Source organism: Ranitomeya variabilis, chromosome 4 (assembly GCF_051348905.1).
Source record: "Ranitomeya variabilis isolate aRanVar5 chromosome 4, aRanVar5.hap1, whole genome shotgun sequence".
Classification (NCBI taxonomy): Eukaryota; Metazoa; Chordata; class Amphibia; order Anura; family Dendrobatidae; genus Ranitomeya; species Ranitomeya variabilis.
The window spans coordinates 451,779,049-451,794,854 of NC_135235.1; the positions used below are offsets into that span (position 1 = coordinate 451,779,049).

Genomic DNA, 15,806 nt, shown 5'->3' on the forward strand with positions numbered 1-15,806 from the left:
CTTCCGATATGCAAAGGTATCGGTATCGGATTGGATCAGCCGATACCGGCAAAATAACGGATCTCGCCGATACCGATACCCGATACCAATGCATATCAATGGGACACAAAATATCGGAATGGTTCCCAGGGTCTGAAGGAGAGGAAACTCTCCTTCAGGCCCTGGGATCCATATTCATGTATAAAATAAAGAATAAAAATAAAAAAATATTGATATACTCACCCCTCTGACGGCCCCGGCTCTCACCGGTCCAAGCGTCTGCCTCCGTTCGTAAGAATGCAGAGTGAACTAGGACCTTCGATGACGTCGCGGCTTGTGATTGGTCGCGTGACCGCTCATGTGACCGCTCACGCGACCAATCACAAGCCGCGACGTCATCGAAGGTCCTTCACTCCCTGCATTCTTAGGAACGGAGGCACCGCTAAGAGCCAGGGTCCGCCGGAGGGGTGAGTATATCAATATTTTTTATTTTTATTCTTTATTTTTTACATGAATATGGATCCCAGGGCCTGAAGGAGAGTCTCCTCTCCTCCAGACCCTGGGAACCATACGCACCGCACACTTCCGATTCCGATTTCCGATATCGCAAAAATATCGGAACTCGGTATCGGAATTCCGATACAGCAAATATCAGCCGATACCCGATATTTGCAGTATCGGAATGCTCAACACTAACCCTTAGACATTGGGCCCCATACCGAAAAATGTACTGTTTTCTCACTGTTCCCTTTTCTAGCTAGGTTGTTTTTCATTGATTGACTAATGTGAAGCAGTGCCCAAAAGCCTGTTTTTTTAATTCACACCTGCTAAATCACTGCACCTAGTGGCTAACAGTTTGCGGACTCTCACATGACCACTTTTCTTATGTTTTCATATTCACAATAAATTAGGTTACAGTTTTTATCCTCTTAATATATTGCAGTCATCATATGATATAGCACTGTGTACTTGCAATTTCTCATTTCTACCCAGCTAATTGTTCTCTTTTCTCTGCTCTATGTAGAAACAGGAAGTCTCTTGTCCCTGCATGACTCATTTCCCTCTTTAACTGTTGATCCAGCTGCTCTGCTCCTTCCCCCCCATAGACTTTTGCAGTGACTCATGACTTGTGCAGAGAAAATTGACCTCCTGTTTCTTAATAGAACTTAGAAGGATTCAGCTAGTCAGTTATTAATCATGGGATGTCATAGACCTAATGGGGAAAAAAATAATTAACTCGGTAAAAGTGCAAAATGAGCAATTGTAAATACACAGTGCTATATAATATAATAATTGCAATATATTAAGAGGATGCAAACTTTGATGGGAGTGCTTCTTTCGTGTGCCTCTACAAAATCAGTAGTGAAGCTATTCTTGAAATATTTGTCCATCTAAGAGGGGAAAAGTTATTTGCCAAGATCAACATTCAGGGCAATTTGGCTGTCTGAATACAAGTTGGACAGCACATGTACTTTTATTGAATACTTAGGAATCACATGACTGCATCGCACTCTTTACCTGTCTCTCAATGCTGATTCGCATAGTAATATTAGCAGTTTATATATTATAAATAGTGAGCGCTTTTAATTAGTCCAAGAGCCCTGTAATTATCCTACAGTCTTGATTTACATTTGATCACCATTCTAAATGAAAATGTTTTGTATATATTACACATATACTACTGAGAATGCGTTGGTTCTCGATTCCAACAGATGCTCAGTAGTTTCTTGTCACTGTGCAATATGCACAGTGACAGTGCACTTCCTTGCCGGCTCTGAGCAGGAGTAAATATCCAACAGAGAAGCGCACTGTCGGTGCATTGTAAGAATATCCAACGTACAGAAATCAGTACTGCGCCACAAGTGACGTGTATTGTTACAGCATCCGCTCTCTGGTCTGCTCATTACTTCTGATCAGAGTTAGCGAGAGAGCGCATTGTCGCTGTGCATACTAGAATCTATAGAGCATCTGTTTGAATTGACAACTGATGCATGCTCAGCAGGGCAGGAACTAGCCCAGTCCGTGCTCTACTGTCCCTGTAGTGATGCCTGTTTCAAGGACTAGCCCAGTTTCTGAAACAGGCGTCACTGATGACACTTTTGTTTTATGGAGGTGGCAGAGGCAGTAGCAGTGACCACAGCCTCTGCCCTCGCTTTGTTTGCATATCACAGCATGTACTATGATTATCAAACAAAGCATCATAAAAATATGAAGAAGTAAAAACATAGAATAAGCCAGTTAGCACAGTGAGGCAATGGTAGGGACTTTTTAATTAAAATACATAGATTAGATTATGGCATTATATAGATTGCCAATTAGGGTGAAAATTAATTTGTTTTTCAGACCATCCCTTTAAGTGATCACTCTGAAAAAAAAATCTCAAAGATGTAATGGAAGAAAAAACATATTAGCACAATAAATATTACCATTCATATACAGGGAATCTGTGAGCAAGTTTTTGCTATGTAATGTGAGAGCAGAATTGGGTAGGGACAGAGACCCTGATTCCAGCGATGTATCATTTCGTTTACTGGGTGCAGCAGTTATGATATAGTTATTTTTTTTTGCTGTAGTTTTAGCAGAGCTTAGTTGTTCGGCTGTGATAACTCTCCCTCACCACAACTTTCTGTGTACATTGTTTAGTGACAGAAAGCTGATGATCAGTGCTGCGGGCGTGGTTAGGCTAGAATGCATGAGGCCAGATGTCTATAGTGATAATCTCCTGCTCATAGAACACTGATTGTATTGAAACAGCCCAGTAATTGAAACATCACTGTAATCCAGGTCTCTGCTCTTACATTACAAAGCATAAACCTGCTGCTGACAGATTCCCTTTAAGTCAAGCTTGTTCACTGCACATGTAAAGTTTTGCAGCTTTCAAGTATACTTTGCATATTCATTTCTCATGCTTTTCACGATCTCTGCTTGCATTCATTGAATTGAACACTTCAATCTCTCCCCCCAAACAATAAAAGTTATTCAGGTAAATGAATGTGTATACATAAGTGCACAAAGAAGGTTTTCCCTCTGTAGGGTTTCTATTCAATGATCTGCAGGAAGAGGCAATAAATATATTAGAACTTCTTTATTTGATGAGATCTGAATTTTCCTTTAATTTTGAATGTTGTATTAGTTTATTCATTTCTACATTTGCACTAGCCACGAGTATACAGCTCTGCAATGAGGTGTTAACCAGCAGCGACAATCTTCCGAAATCAACTTTTCTTCTCCTTTTCTCCCCGGTCAATAATATTTTTTCAAGCATATTTTTTTAGAGAGCAGCTGTCATGTTCTACTTTGAACAGTTTGTCCTGGTCCCTTCTGCAGCTCTTGGGCCTCGGTGTATCCGGTGTCTCTCCCCGATGTTTTATGTCCATTTACCTAAATATTCACACAATTAATTGCAGTTCCGCTGCCTCCAACACACTTTCAGCTCAGGTGCAGCTCAATACAATCAATTATTGATCATTTTATTTCTCAGTGGAGATAATTATTCAGGTATTATTCTAGAGACGCGCAATGTGGACCTGCGAGACAACCATGAAGAAGACTCATAAAAATCACATCTTTTATTTATTAGTGGCATTGAGAGCATTATACAGAGCAGAGTGTTCATTATTAGCGAATAGACATTCTGCATCATTATACATTACATGTTACATCACTAATGTGTGTATGTATTATCAATGCAATATGTACTTTATGTAAAATGTCAGCCTGGAGACATGCAGGCCTAGAGTTTAGTTTTCGAGCACCACTCTTGTGTGTCTAGAAGTCTACAAATCATACAGAACAGTATAGTTATAAACTATCGCTTTTTGTTAAAATATTTCACCCGAAAATATTTTTAGCAAAAAGGGTGTCCCACTGCTTGGGAATCAGTTGCCATGTGTAGGGAAATCAGGCAGAAAGTGTTAAATTCTCATAAGTGACAATGCAAAGGAAAAAATTACTCAGTTCATACTGTTGTGGAATACCCTCATTGGGGAGCGCTTTAAGGGAAATGCAAGGGTCTCACCAGTTTACCGGGGTTGTCCAAATCAGGGCGGTGATTGATCGGAGACAAGTACATACACTGCTGAATTATTTGGTATACTGTACTGCTGATAGAGGTGGAGGCTTTTATTGGGTAACTAAAGGATGAAGTGTGACCTCACTACCAAATGAAGGTGTCATATAATAAAAAGACAAGACTTACTTAGTAATAATTTTTGCCCATGTGGCGGTCCTAAACCTTAAAAAAGGTTATTTTCAGACAATACCCTTTCGTACTGCTTAGATTTGAAATCTAAGAAAAAGATTATATCTAATATGTGACTAAATGAAATCATATGATAATCTTGTTATGTCACAAGGCTTAAGCAATTTCTCAGAATCAGCAAAACCTATATCTTGTCTTATTTTTTAAAGCAGAGCTAATGCTGAGCATACAAAAACACAGATACTAAAGCTAACTATTGTGACAAGGTCACTGGTAAAGTACTGGAGGGGAGATATGTATCAACGAGGGTGTTAGCTTCAGTGATATGAGCCTGGAGAAAATGCTCCAGCATACTAAGTGCTGAGAGGAGTTAATCGGCTATGTTAAGGACTGGGGTATTTTTTTGAGACGGTTGAAGAATGGGTAGGAAGTAGTGATGAGCAAATATACTCGCTACTCAAGATTTCCCGAGCACGCTCGGGTGTCCTCTGAGTATTTTTTAGTGCTCGGAGATTTAGTTTTCCTCACCTCAGCTGAATGATTTACATCTGTTAGCCAGCTTGATTACATGTGGGGATTCCCTAGCAACCAGGCAACCCCCACATGTACTTATGCTGGCTAACAGATGTAAATCATTCAGCTGCGGCAACGAAAACTAAAAAATAATCGGAGGACACCCGAGCGTGCTCGGGAAAACTCGAGTAACGAGTATATTCACTCATCACTAGTAGGAAGCTGTTCACCATATCTCCACCTCAGGGTTGGGTCTTCTGAATCATTCAGCGTTCGGTGTACCTGGAGACAAGAGCTCCAGAGCTGTATTTATGGTTACAAATGGTGAACCTTGTTGTTTTCCCTGAGCAGGCAGTTTCCCGAAGCCACATAGACTGTGCTATATGTTATAATTTGTTTCCCTTTTATGCCAGAAAGGCCGTGTTTATTTTGCTTAACTTTGCACTGGTCATGTTGTACCTTTTTAATAAACCAGTAAGTGATTCAAACGAGAAATGTTACTGCGTCTACCTGGTGAGCAGACGAGCGGGCCAATCTACCACAATATATACATATACACACATGGTCAAAATTGTTGGCACCCCTTGTTTAATGACAGAAAAACCCACAACGGTCACAGAAATAACTTGAATCTGACAAAGGTAATAATAAATAAAAAAATCGATACAAATGAAAGTCAGACATTGCTTTTCAACCATGCTTCCACAGAATAGAAAAAAAAATAAAACTCATGAAATAGGCCTGGAGAGAAATGATGATACCCCTGAACATAATGGGACAAAAGGGACATGATAAATCAAGGTGTGTCCACTAACTAGCATCACAGGTGTCTACAATATTGGAATCAGTCAGTGGGCCTGTATATAGGGCTACAGATACTCACTGTGCTGTTTGGTGACATGGTGTGTATCACACTCAACATGGACCAGAGGAAGCGAAGGAAAGAGTTGTCTCAGGAGATTAGAAAGAAAATTATAGACAAACATGTTAAAGGTAAAAGTTATAAGACCATCTCCAAGCAGCTTGATGTTCCTGTGACTACAGTTGCACATATTATTCAGACTTTAGCCAACCTCCCTGGATGTGGCCACAGGATGAAAATTGTTGACAAATCAAAGAGACAGATAATACGAATGGTAACAAAAGAGGCCAGAAAAACTTCTAAACAGATTAAAGGTGAACTTCAAGCTCAAGGAACATCAGTGTCAGATTGCACAATCCATCATTGTATGAGCCAAAGTGGACTTCATGGGAAATGACCAAGGAGGACACCATTGTCGAAAAAAATCATAAAAAAGCCAGACCAGAATTTGCCAAACTACATGATGACAAGCCACAAAGCTTCTGGGAGAATGTCCTATGGACAGATGAGACAAAAATGGAACTTTTTGGCAAGGCACATCAGCTCTATGTTCACAGATGGAAAAATGAAGCATATCAAGAAAAGAACACTATCCCTACTGTAAAACATGGGAGGAGGCTCTGTTATGTTCTGGGGCTGCTTTGCTGCATCTGGCACAGGGTGTCTAGAATCTGTACAGGGTACAATGAAATATCAAGACTATCAAGGGGTTCTAGAGAGAAATGTACTGCCCAGTGTCAGAAAGCTTGGTCTTCAGTAGCGTGAACAGTGTCAGACGCATGCATACCAGGATAGAGATGAGGAGCCATGCATACAAGGATAGGGATGAGAAGGCCGTGCATACTAGGATGGGGATGAGTGAGCCATGCATACCAGGATAGGGATGAGGGGGTCATGCATACCAGGATAGGGATGAGGGGGCTATGCATACCATGATAGGGATGATGAGGATGTGCATACCAGGATGGGGATGAGGGGGCCATGCAAACGAGGATGGGGATGAGGAGGCCATGCATAACAGGATAGGGATGAGGAGACTGTGCATACCAGGATGGGGATTATGAGGCCATGCATACCAGGAAAGGGATGAGGATGCAATGCATACCAGGATAGGGATGAGAAGGCCGTGCATACTAGAATGGGGATGAGTGGGCAATGCATACCAGGATAGGGATGAGGGGGTCATGCATACCAGGATAGGGATGATGAAGACATGCATACTGCATACCAGGATAGTGATGATGAGGATGTGCATACCAGGATTGGGATGAGGGGGCCATGCATACAAGGATAGGGATGAGGGGGCCATGCATACCAGGATAGGGATGAGGGGGCCATGCATACCAGGATAGGGATGAGGGAGCTATGCATACCAGGATAGGGATCATGAGGACGTGCATACCAGGATGAGGATGAGGGTGTCATGCATACCCGGCTTATACTTGAGCCAATAAGTTTTCCCAGTTTTTCATGGAAAAATTAGGTACCTCGGCTTATTCTCGGGTCAGCTTATATATATATATATATATATATATATATATATATATATATATAGTATTATTATATTGTAATATGCACTGACCTTAGGTCTAGAGATGAGCCTGGTTGTTGGACTCTCCATGCATGTGTCGTGACTGTTACACTGTTACACAGCCGTGACACATGCAGCTGTGGAGCCGAACAGCTGATCAGCCGGCGCAATCCAAGAAGCCAGGTTCCCTTCGCTACTTATTCGCTAAGCGCTGTAGCTTGCCGAATAAGCCCTCACCTGAACAAATGTAGTCATCTTTACTTAGGTCCTCCTACAGCATACATAGAAATCATGCTGCCCCATAGCAAAAGTCCTAATTCTGGTTGTCCCTCACAAAACCAAAAATTGTCAGTGCGGTGGGCACAGTCACAGAAGGGTGTACCTCACAACTTTTAATGACAGGGAAAGGGTCATGTATTGTAACTGCAGAGAATAATCACCAATTGTCGAGAGTACAACCCTGCAGACAGTGATTATTGCAAGTGTGCCAACACATTGGAGAAGTTCTTCTATTTCAAGCTGAAAGAAGGCAGCCTGATAGAAAAATAGCTGTCCTGATCATACAAAGCAAATTTTACTTATTGAAAGGCATTAGCTTTCTCACCCACAAACTGTACAGAAAAGGTGGCATAGAAAAGATACATTCCCATTCCCATATAAAAAATAGCGACTTACACGTGGGCTGCTTTGGTTTAGGTGCTAGGGCTGATTTTCAGTCTCAGTCCGCCCCTGGGTAAGAAAGCACATTTGTTACCACTGACTAAATTTACTTTAGGGACTAAGGGGTATCGTCTCTCTTTGTGGAAAGTGACATGCCTGACATGCCAGGGTAAGGAAAATTATAGGCAATGCAATGTTCCACTGGAAATTAAATATACCAATTGCCTCATCAGAGAGGAAGAGTACCTGAAATCTAGTGTCACTATTAGATGTAGCAATCCTAACAGTGCTCTTAGTTTCTGAAGGAGCAATTTGCATATTTAATTACCTAGAGGGGCATTCTATGGCCTATAAGTCTCCTTACACTGGCATGTCACTCTCTACAATGAGAGTCTTTATCCCTTAGACTACAGCCAGAGGCCTTTCATACAGCCAAATCAGTCTTCATGCTTTGCACTAAGGAGGGGTAACACCCTGATACACTGTTTGCTAATTGAGATTCTGGTTTGGCTTTTATCCTAAGTCACATGGCAAAGCTCCATAAAGGGCTGATACTTACTTTTAGGATTGCAACTTGTCTCTGAGGATGCAATTGGCATATGCATGACACAGGACACATTTAAGCACTGTTCTTGTGAATAAAGGAGGTCTATGTGGCTAGGCCCCACCAATCATGCATTTTTGACCAAATCTGTAAATAAGTGATACATGTTTTTGGAGATTAAATCATTTACCGTAATCGTTTAGTTGTTTGAAGAGATTTTGGTGACTGCTGCTATGGATATACAACGCATTATGATATTCGTTATCAGCTTTTTGTCTGAAATCGTTTGCATAAAGGTGGGTTGTGTTGGCTCAAGGGAACATGTCATCTTGGAAAAGGATATTAAAAGGGAAAAACAGTGAGTTAATTCGCAGGTAAACAGTGTTACAATGGTGCCTGGCCACATTTATGAGTGTGCAGCTACAGGAAGAAAATGACCTTTTTTCGTCCAGGAGCTACTGAGTTTCAGTCTTAGAGGTGTCCAAGGAGCGTCTACAGTCATCGCTAACAGCTCCACTCACTATACTGTGAACAGCAGCTGTATGCACGCCCCAACAGATTGATTGACAGCTCACTCTGTAGCACATCTGTGCAGAGCAAGCTGTCAAGCAAAGTGCCTAGGCCTGCTTACAGCCATTGGTCATAGTGCTGTGAGAGATGACTGTAACTGTTCCATCCACACCCCCATGGCTGAATGTGGGAGTTTCCGATCCCAAAAGGAAATGGCCTCATTTTATCCTGATAACCACTCTTTCTGAAACGTGGCCAGACAGCATTGTAATGCAATTTACCTGGAAACTTATGCTACATCTGCAGATAAATAGTATTTTCTGAGGTGACAGGCTCCCTTTAAGTAACTAAGCTCCAGACCATAAATATATAAAAAAAACAGGTTTCCATCAAGCCTTATAGGACACATTACACCAGGGGCAACAATAATTCTATGGTGACATGAATACAGTATATTTGAGTATTTTCTGCAATAAAATTATGTATGGTAGTGATTATTAAGAATATTAATAGCATTGTCAAAACAATTACTACTCCAGATTTTTCATAGCTTGGATTATTTGCATTATGGCATCTTATCTCTCTTATCATTAGCTATGAGTGGGTCAATTCACACAACTCAGTTCCATGGTCCAGGTCAGTGTTCTCTGGCCATGAATAAAGGTACCTTCACACGAAGCGACGCTGCAGCGATAACGACAACGATGCCGATCGCTGCAGCGTCGCTGTTTGGTCGCTGGAGAGCTGTCACACAGACCGCTCTCCAGCGACCAACGATGCCGAGGTCCCCGGGTAACCAGGGTAAACATCGGGTTGCTAAGCGCAGGGCCACGCTTAGTAACCCGATGTTTAGCCTGGTTACCAGCATAAAAGTAAAAATAACAAACAGTACATACTCACCTGCGCGTCCCCCGGCGTCCGCTTCCCTGCACTGTGTGAGCGCCGGCCCTAACAGCAGAGCGGTGACGTCACCGCTGTGCTGTACTTTCACTTTAGGGCCGGCGCTCAGTCAGAGCAGGAAGCGGACGCCGGGGGACGCGCAGGTGAGTATGTACTGTTTGGTTTTTTTACTTTTACGCTGGTAACCAGGGTAAACATCGGGTTACTAAGCGCGGCCCTGCGCTTAGTAACCCGATATTTACCCTGGTTACCAGCGTAAAACATCGCTGGTATCGTTGCTTTTGGTGTCAAACCTGACGATACACGCCGGTCTGACGACCAAATAAAGTTCTGAACTTTATTCAACGACCAGCGATATCACAGCGGGATCCTGATCGCTGCTGCGTGTCAAACACACCGATATCGCTATCCAGGACACTGCAACGTCACGGATCGTTGCCGTTCTCGTTGTAAAGTCATTTCGTGTGAAGGTACCTTAAGAGCTGTGTGAATTTCCTTACCCTCCAGGATCCCACGCTCGGCTTATGATCAGCCAGACTGGAAAGACATGACCTGTGCATGCCAGACAAGAAAATCAAGTGACGTCCCAGAGGACTTGTAAGCTCTGGATAATCACGCAGTCCCTGTCCATGGCCAAAAACACTGACCTGGACCGTGGACCAGGGTTGTACAAAATGATCCGGTCATCTGTAATCCATTCCTTCCTACATTCTAGTTCTTCTCCAGACATGAGCTCTGCATGGGTTCTTGCCAGGGCTGATTCTAGCTTGGACAGGAGATCGGGGTTCCGCAAAGCGATCTACTCATTTGCAATTATCATGTGTATTGATTTATCAACTTAAGGGTTTAATTTTTAAAGTTAATTAACAAAATACTTTCTTTCCTTGGATTATAATAGTTTACATTAGTGAAAGGTCATGTGCTTCCCTTTCTCCCTACCAGAGCCACCAAAGCCTATTGCACCCCCAGAACTTTTGGCAGTTGGAGCTACATATCTGTGGATTAAACCAAATGCTAACTCAATCATTGGTGATGGACCAATTGTCCTGAAGGAAGTGGAATACCGGACAACATCAGGCAGTTGGGCTGAGACCCATGTTATGGATGGACCTACATACAAACTATGGCACTTGGATCCAGATGTGGAATATGAAATACGTGTCTTGTTAACCCGTCCGGGTGAAGGTGGCACTGGACCTCCAGGACCCCCTCTCACAACTAGGACAAAATGTGCAGGTGGGTTGTGGTATAAAATATTTATGCATTGTTTTTTTCTTATTTAGTTGTGTACATACCATCCACTATATTGCCTTGTAAAATGTAGCATGATTGTGATAGCATGATCTGATTGTGATATAGTCAACCTTGTAAAAATCTAGCAGAGTACTGCAAATCAATTGCATCTTTACTTGATGGCCAAATAAAGCCGTTCCCCTCGTTTGTCAAGAGGGAAGGATTAGCAATGGACAGGGCAGAGGGGGAAGCTCCTGCTGCAGACACTTTTTAAACAGCCACAGAAAAAACAGTTAGAAGGGTGAATGTTGGCATTGCTGAGCACGTTTTCTCAGTTTTAATTGTAATATGATTCAAAACAGCATCAATGAGAATGAGATTAAGGAAGATGTTATATTTTTAATTGCGCATTTTCTGTCTTTAATGTTACTTTAAGGCTCAGCTCCTAATTATACATTTAAATAAAAAGCGCCTTTTCTTCCTTTTAGTGGGGGGGAGGTCAGTGGGTTATTGGAAGTGGGTGGCTTTAGCTTTCTTTCCAGAAGAAGCAGCAGTAAAACATTTATTTTGGCTAAATTAAAAATTAACATCAAATTAATGTAATAGACAAAAAAAATTAAGACCATACTCATCACTAGTCTCAAAATAATAATTATTGTATCGTCCTAGGAAAAAGACAGCTGAGGTCATCCAGTCATCTCTTAAAGGAATACATATTTAGCTCAAATTGTTAAGGGGCTCAGTAATAAATTGGGGAAAAAAACATTCAGTATTTTATTAAATTTTTGCATTTTATCAGAACATGTTCTATTTTTGCTGTAACCCAGTTGTAATAAACATTCCTGGATATATTCTCAATCCTAATGCATAAATATTAAATTCAGCTGTTTAGCATATTCACATACAGCATTATTAAATCCTGCACTAGATTCACAATATATATATTTGTAATCCAACACAGATTGATGCACTATAATAAATGGCAGTTGATTTCATACGTAATGCAACAAGAATTTAGCATAAAAGCATGCCAATCCAAACTCTTACGGCTGGCATAGCATGTGAGTAGTGCCATACATTGTCACAAGTAGTGGGAATCAGACATTGGCTGCATTATTGTGTGAATGGTTTACTCTGAAACGCCTCAACATTTCATATAAAGCATACTTAAAAAGTTGTCCAAGGACCATATGTCTTAGAAGAGTAGTCCAAGAGGCCGGACCTCAGCGGTTTCTTTCAACCCACCTTCCCTAGACTGATAGGTCTATCGCTCGCTATATGTTGTATTGTGACTTGTGAGAGACCTGTCAGTGTCAGGAAACGGGGCAGAAAGCAGCCGCTGAGAACCTCCCTCTTGGACCAGTCACCTGAGATGCATTGTCTGAACATCCCTCTTGGACCAGTCACCTGAGATGCATTGTCTGAACCTCCCTCATGGACCAGTCACCTGAGATGCATTGTCTGAATCTCTGTTTTGGACCAGTCACCTGAGATGCATTGTCTGAAACTCTCTCTTGGACCAGTCACCTGAGATGCATTGTCTGAACCCCTGTTTTGGACCAGACACCTGAAATGTATTGTCTGAACCTCCCTCTTGGACCAGTCACCTGAGATGCATTGTCTGAATCTCCCTCTTGGACCAGTCACCTTAGATGCATTGTCTGAATCTCTCTTGGACCAGTCCCCTGAGATGCATTGTCTCTGGCCTGTCTTTTAAAGTATTTTTTATCTAAAAATCCACAGTGTTCCAGAGCAAAAGACCCACGGGTGCAATAATGGAGCCAATGTCTGATTCCTCCTAACATTTCCTACACAAGAAACTTGCTTTCTTTTTGTACAGTAGTGGGACGGTTACATTATATATAGATGGTTGTTATTAGACATAGTGGTCATTTTGCAGTTGAGGCTTTGATTTAATAGCCTGACCTTATTCCAAAGACCCTACCATTAGTGTTATAAAGTAAGATTTACCTACTCAGATCTAATGCACATTAAAAGCCACTTCATACTAATAAATATACATTTAGTAGTGGATTCAAGAGGCCTCTTTAGAAGGTTATAGAGGGAGGAGGCAGACAGTGCCAATATTTGGTAGCTAAAGGTATGTGACAACTATAATCGGTGCAAGGCTTCAGACTGCCACTTATTGTTAAGTGCTGTATCCAACCATCTATTCTGAGTACCAAGTATCACTTCAGGTCTCCATCCCACTCACAGTGTGGGGTGCTAAGTATCCTGCTCTCTCAACTTCTATTACTCTTTCAGGAAAATAAGGGAGGGCATGCTGCTTTTCAATTACCTTCATGTGTTACATTATAACCTTTGTCTTAGAAGCTTTCCTTGGCTTGACTAATGCCACCAACAGCTTTAATGTAAATTTAAGGTGCCCTGGTCCTCATTCCTTTCATTGCACTGAAAGGTACTACCATAATGCAATTTGCAAATGGACACTGACATAGCTCTAAATATCTCAGCATAGGAACTGTACTCAAGCAGTGACACCTTACCTGGTAAGGAATGAGTCATTTGTCGGGTGTGAGGCCTACTAGTCACTTAGTATAGATGTAGTGGATCATGGTGACAGCATTCAGAAGAACAGTACAATTGGAACCTATCTAATAGGAGATCTCTGTGTCAGAGGATCTGCCACCGACAACGTACAAACTACATCATTACATAGTTACATAGTTACATAATTACATAGTTATTAAGGTTGAAGGAAGACTTTAAGTCCATCTAGTTCAACCCATAGCCTAACCTAACATGTTGATCCAGGGGAAGGCAAAAAAAACCCATGTGGTAAGAGTAAGCTCCATCATGGGGAAAAAAATTCCTTCCCGACCCCACATACGGCAATCAGACTAGTTCCCTGGATCAACGCCTTATCAAGGAATCTAATAAATATACCCTGTAACATTATACTTTTCCAGGAAGGTATCCAGTCCCCTCTTAAATTTAAGTAATGAATCACACATTACAACATCATACGGCAGAGAGTTCCATAGTCTCACTGCTCTTACAGTAAAGAATCCGCGTCTGTTATTACGCTTAAACCTTTTTTCCTCCAGACGTAGAGGATGCCCCCTTGTCCCTGTCACCGGTCTATGATTAAAAAGATCAGCAGAAAGGTCTTTGTACTGTCCCCTCATATATTTATACATTAACATAAGATCACCCCTTAGTCTTCGTTTTTCCAAACTAAATAGCCCCAAGTGTAATAACCTATCTTGGTATGGCAGACCCCCCAGTCCTCTAATATCCTTGGTTGCTCTTCTCTGCACCCGCTCCAGTTCAGCTATGTCTTTCTTATACACCGGAGACCAGAACTGTGCACAGTATTCTAAGTGTGGTCGCACTAGTGACTTGTATAGAGGTAAAATTATGTTCTCCTCATGAGCATCTATGCCTCTTTTAATGCATCCCATTATTTTATTTGCCTTTGTAGCAGCTGCCTGACACTGGCCACTGAATATGAGTTTGTCATCCACCCATACACCCAGGTCTTTTTCATTGACGGTTTTGCCCAGAGTTTTAGAATTAAGCACAGTTATACTTCTTATTACTTCTACCCAAGTGCATGACCTTACATTTATCCCCATTAAAGCTCATTTGCCATTTATCAGCCCAAGCTTCTAGTTTGCATAAATCAGCCTGTAATATAAAATTGTCCTCCCCTGTATTGATTACCCTGCAGAGTTTAGTGTCATCTGCAAATATTGAAATTCTACTCTGAATGCCCCCTACAAGGTCATTAATAAATATGTTAAAAAGAAGAGGGCCCAATACTGACCCCTGTGGTACCCCACTACTAACCGTGACCCAGTCCGAGTGTGCTCCATTAATAACCACCCTTTGTTTCCTATCCCTGAGCCAACTCTCAACCCACTTGCACATATTTTCCCCTATCCCCATTATTCTCATTTTATGTATCAACCTTTTGTGTGGCACCATATCAAAAGCTTTTGAAAAGTCCATATATACTACGTCCACTGGGTTCCCTTGGTCCAGACCGGAACTTACCTCTTCATAGAAGCTGATCAAATTAGTCTGACATGATCGGTCCCTAGTAAACCCGTGCTGATACTGGGTCATGAGGTTATTCCTCTTTAGATACTCCAGTATAGCATCCCTTAGAATGCCCTCCAGGATTTTACCCACAGTAGAGGTTAAACTTACTGGCCTATAATTTCCGAGTTCAGTTTTTGTCCCCTTTTTGAATATTGGCACCACATTTGCTATACGCCAGTCCTGTGGTACAGACCCTGTTATTATGGACTCTTTAAAGATTAAAAATAATGGTCTATCAATGACTGTACTTAATTCCTGCAGTACTCGGGGGTGTATCCCATCCGGGCCCGGAGATTTGTCAATTTTTGTGATTTTTAGACGCCGCCGTACTTCCTGCTGGGTTAAGCAGGTAACATTAAATTGGGAATTATTATCACTAGTCATATTGGCTGCCATGGGATTTTCTTTTGTAAATACTGATGAAAAAAAGTCATTTAGCATATTGGCTTTTTCCTCATCCTCATCCACCATTTCACCCAGACTATTTTTAAGGGGGCCAACACTATCATTTTTTAGTTTCTTACTATTTATGTAGTTAAAGAATATTCTGGGGTTATTTTTGCTCTCTCTAGCAATGAGTCTCTCTGTCTCAATCTTTGTTGCCTTGATTTGCTTTTTACATAATTTATTTAATTTTTTGTATTTATTTAATGCCTCCTCACTACCTACTTCCTTTAATTCTCTAAATGCTTTCTTTTTGTCACTTATTGCGCCCCTTACAGCTTTATTTAGCCATATTGGTTTCCTCCTATTTCTAGTATGTTTATTCCCATACGGTATATACTGTGCACAGGTCCTATCCAGG

General features: G+C 41.5%; 1 protein-coding gene across 8 annotated transcripts in view; it reads left to right on the top strand.

Moving 5' to 3' along the window:
- The window catches only part of PTPRT (protein tyrosine phosphatase receptor type T), a 469,258-nt gene that overhangs the window by 259,122 nt on the left and 194,330 nt on the right, over nt 1-15,806 (top strand). For all 8 annotated transcript variants that reach the window (XM_077251539.1, XM_077251545.1, XM_077251540.1 and 5 more), the window contains exon 7: nt 10,643-10,936. In XM_077251539.1, the coding sequence (XP_077107654.1) occupies nt 10,643-10,936 (294 nt within the window). The remainder of the gene's footprint in view (nt 1-10,642; nt 10,937-15,806) is intronic.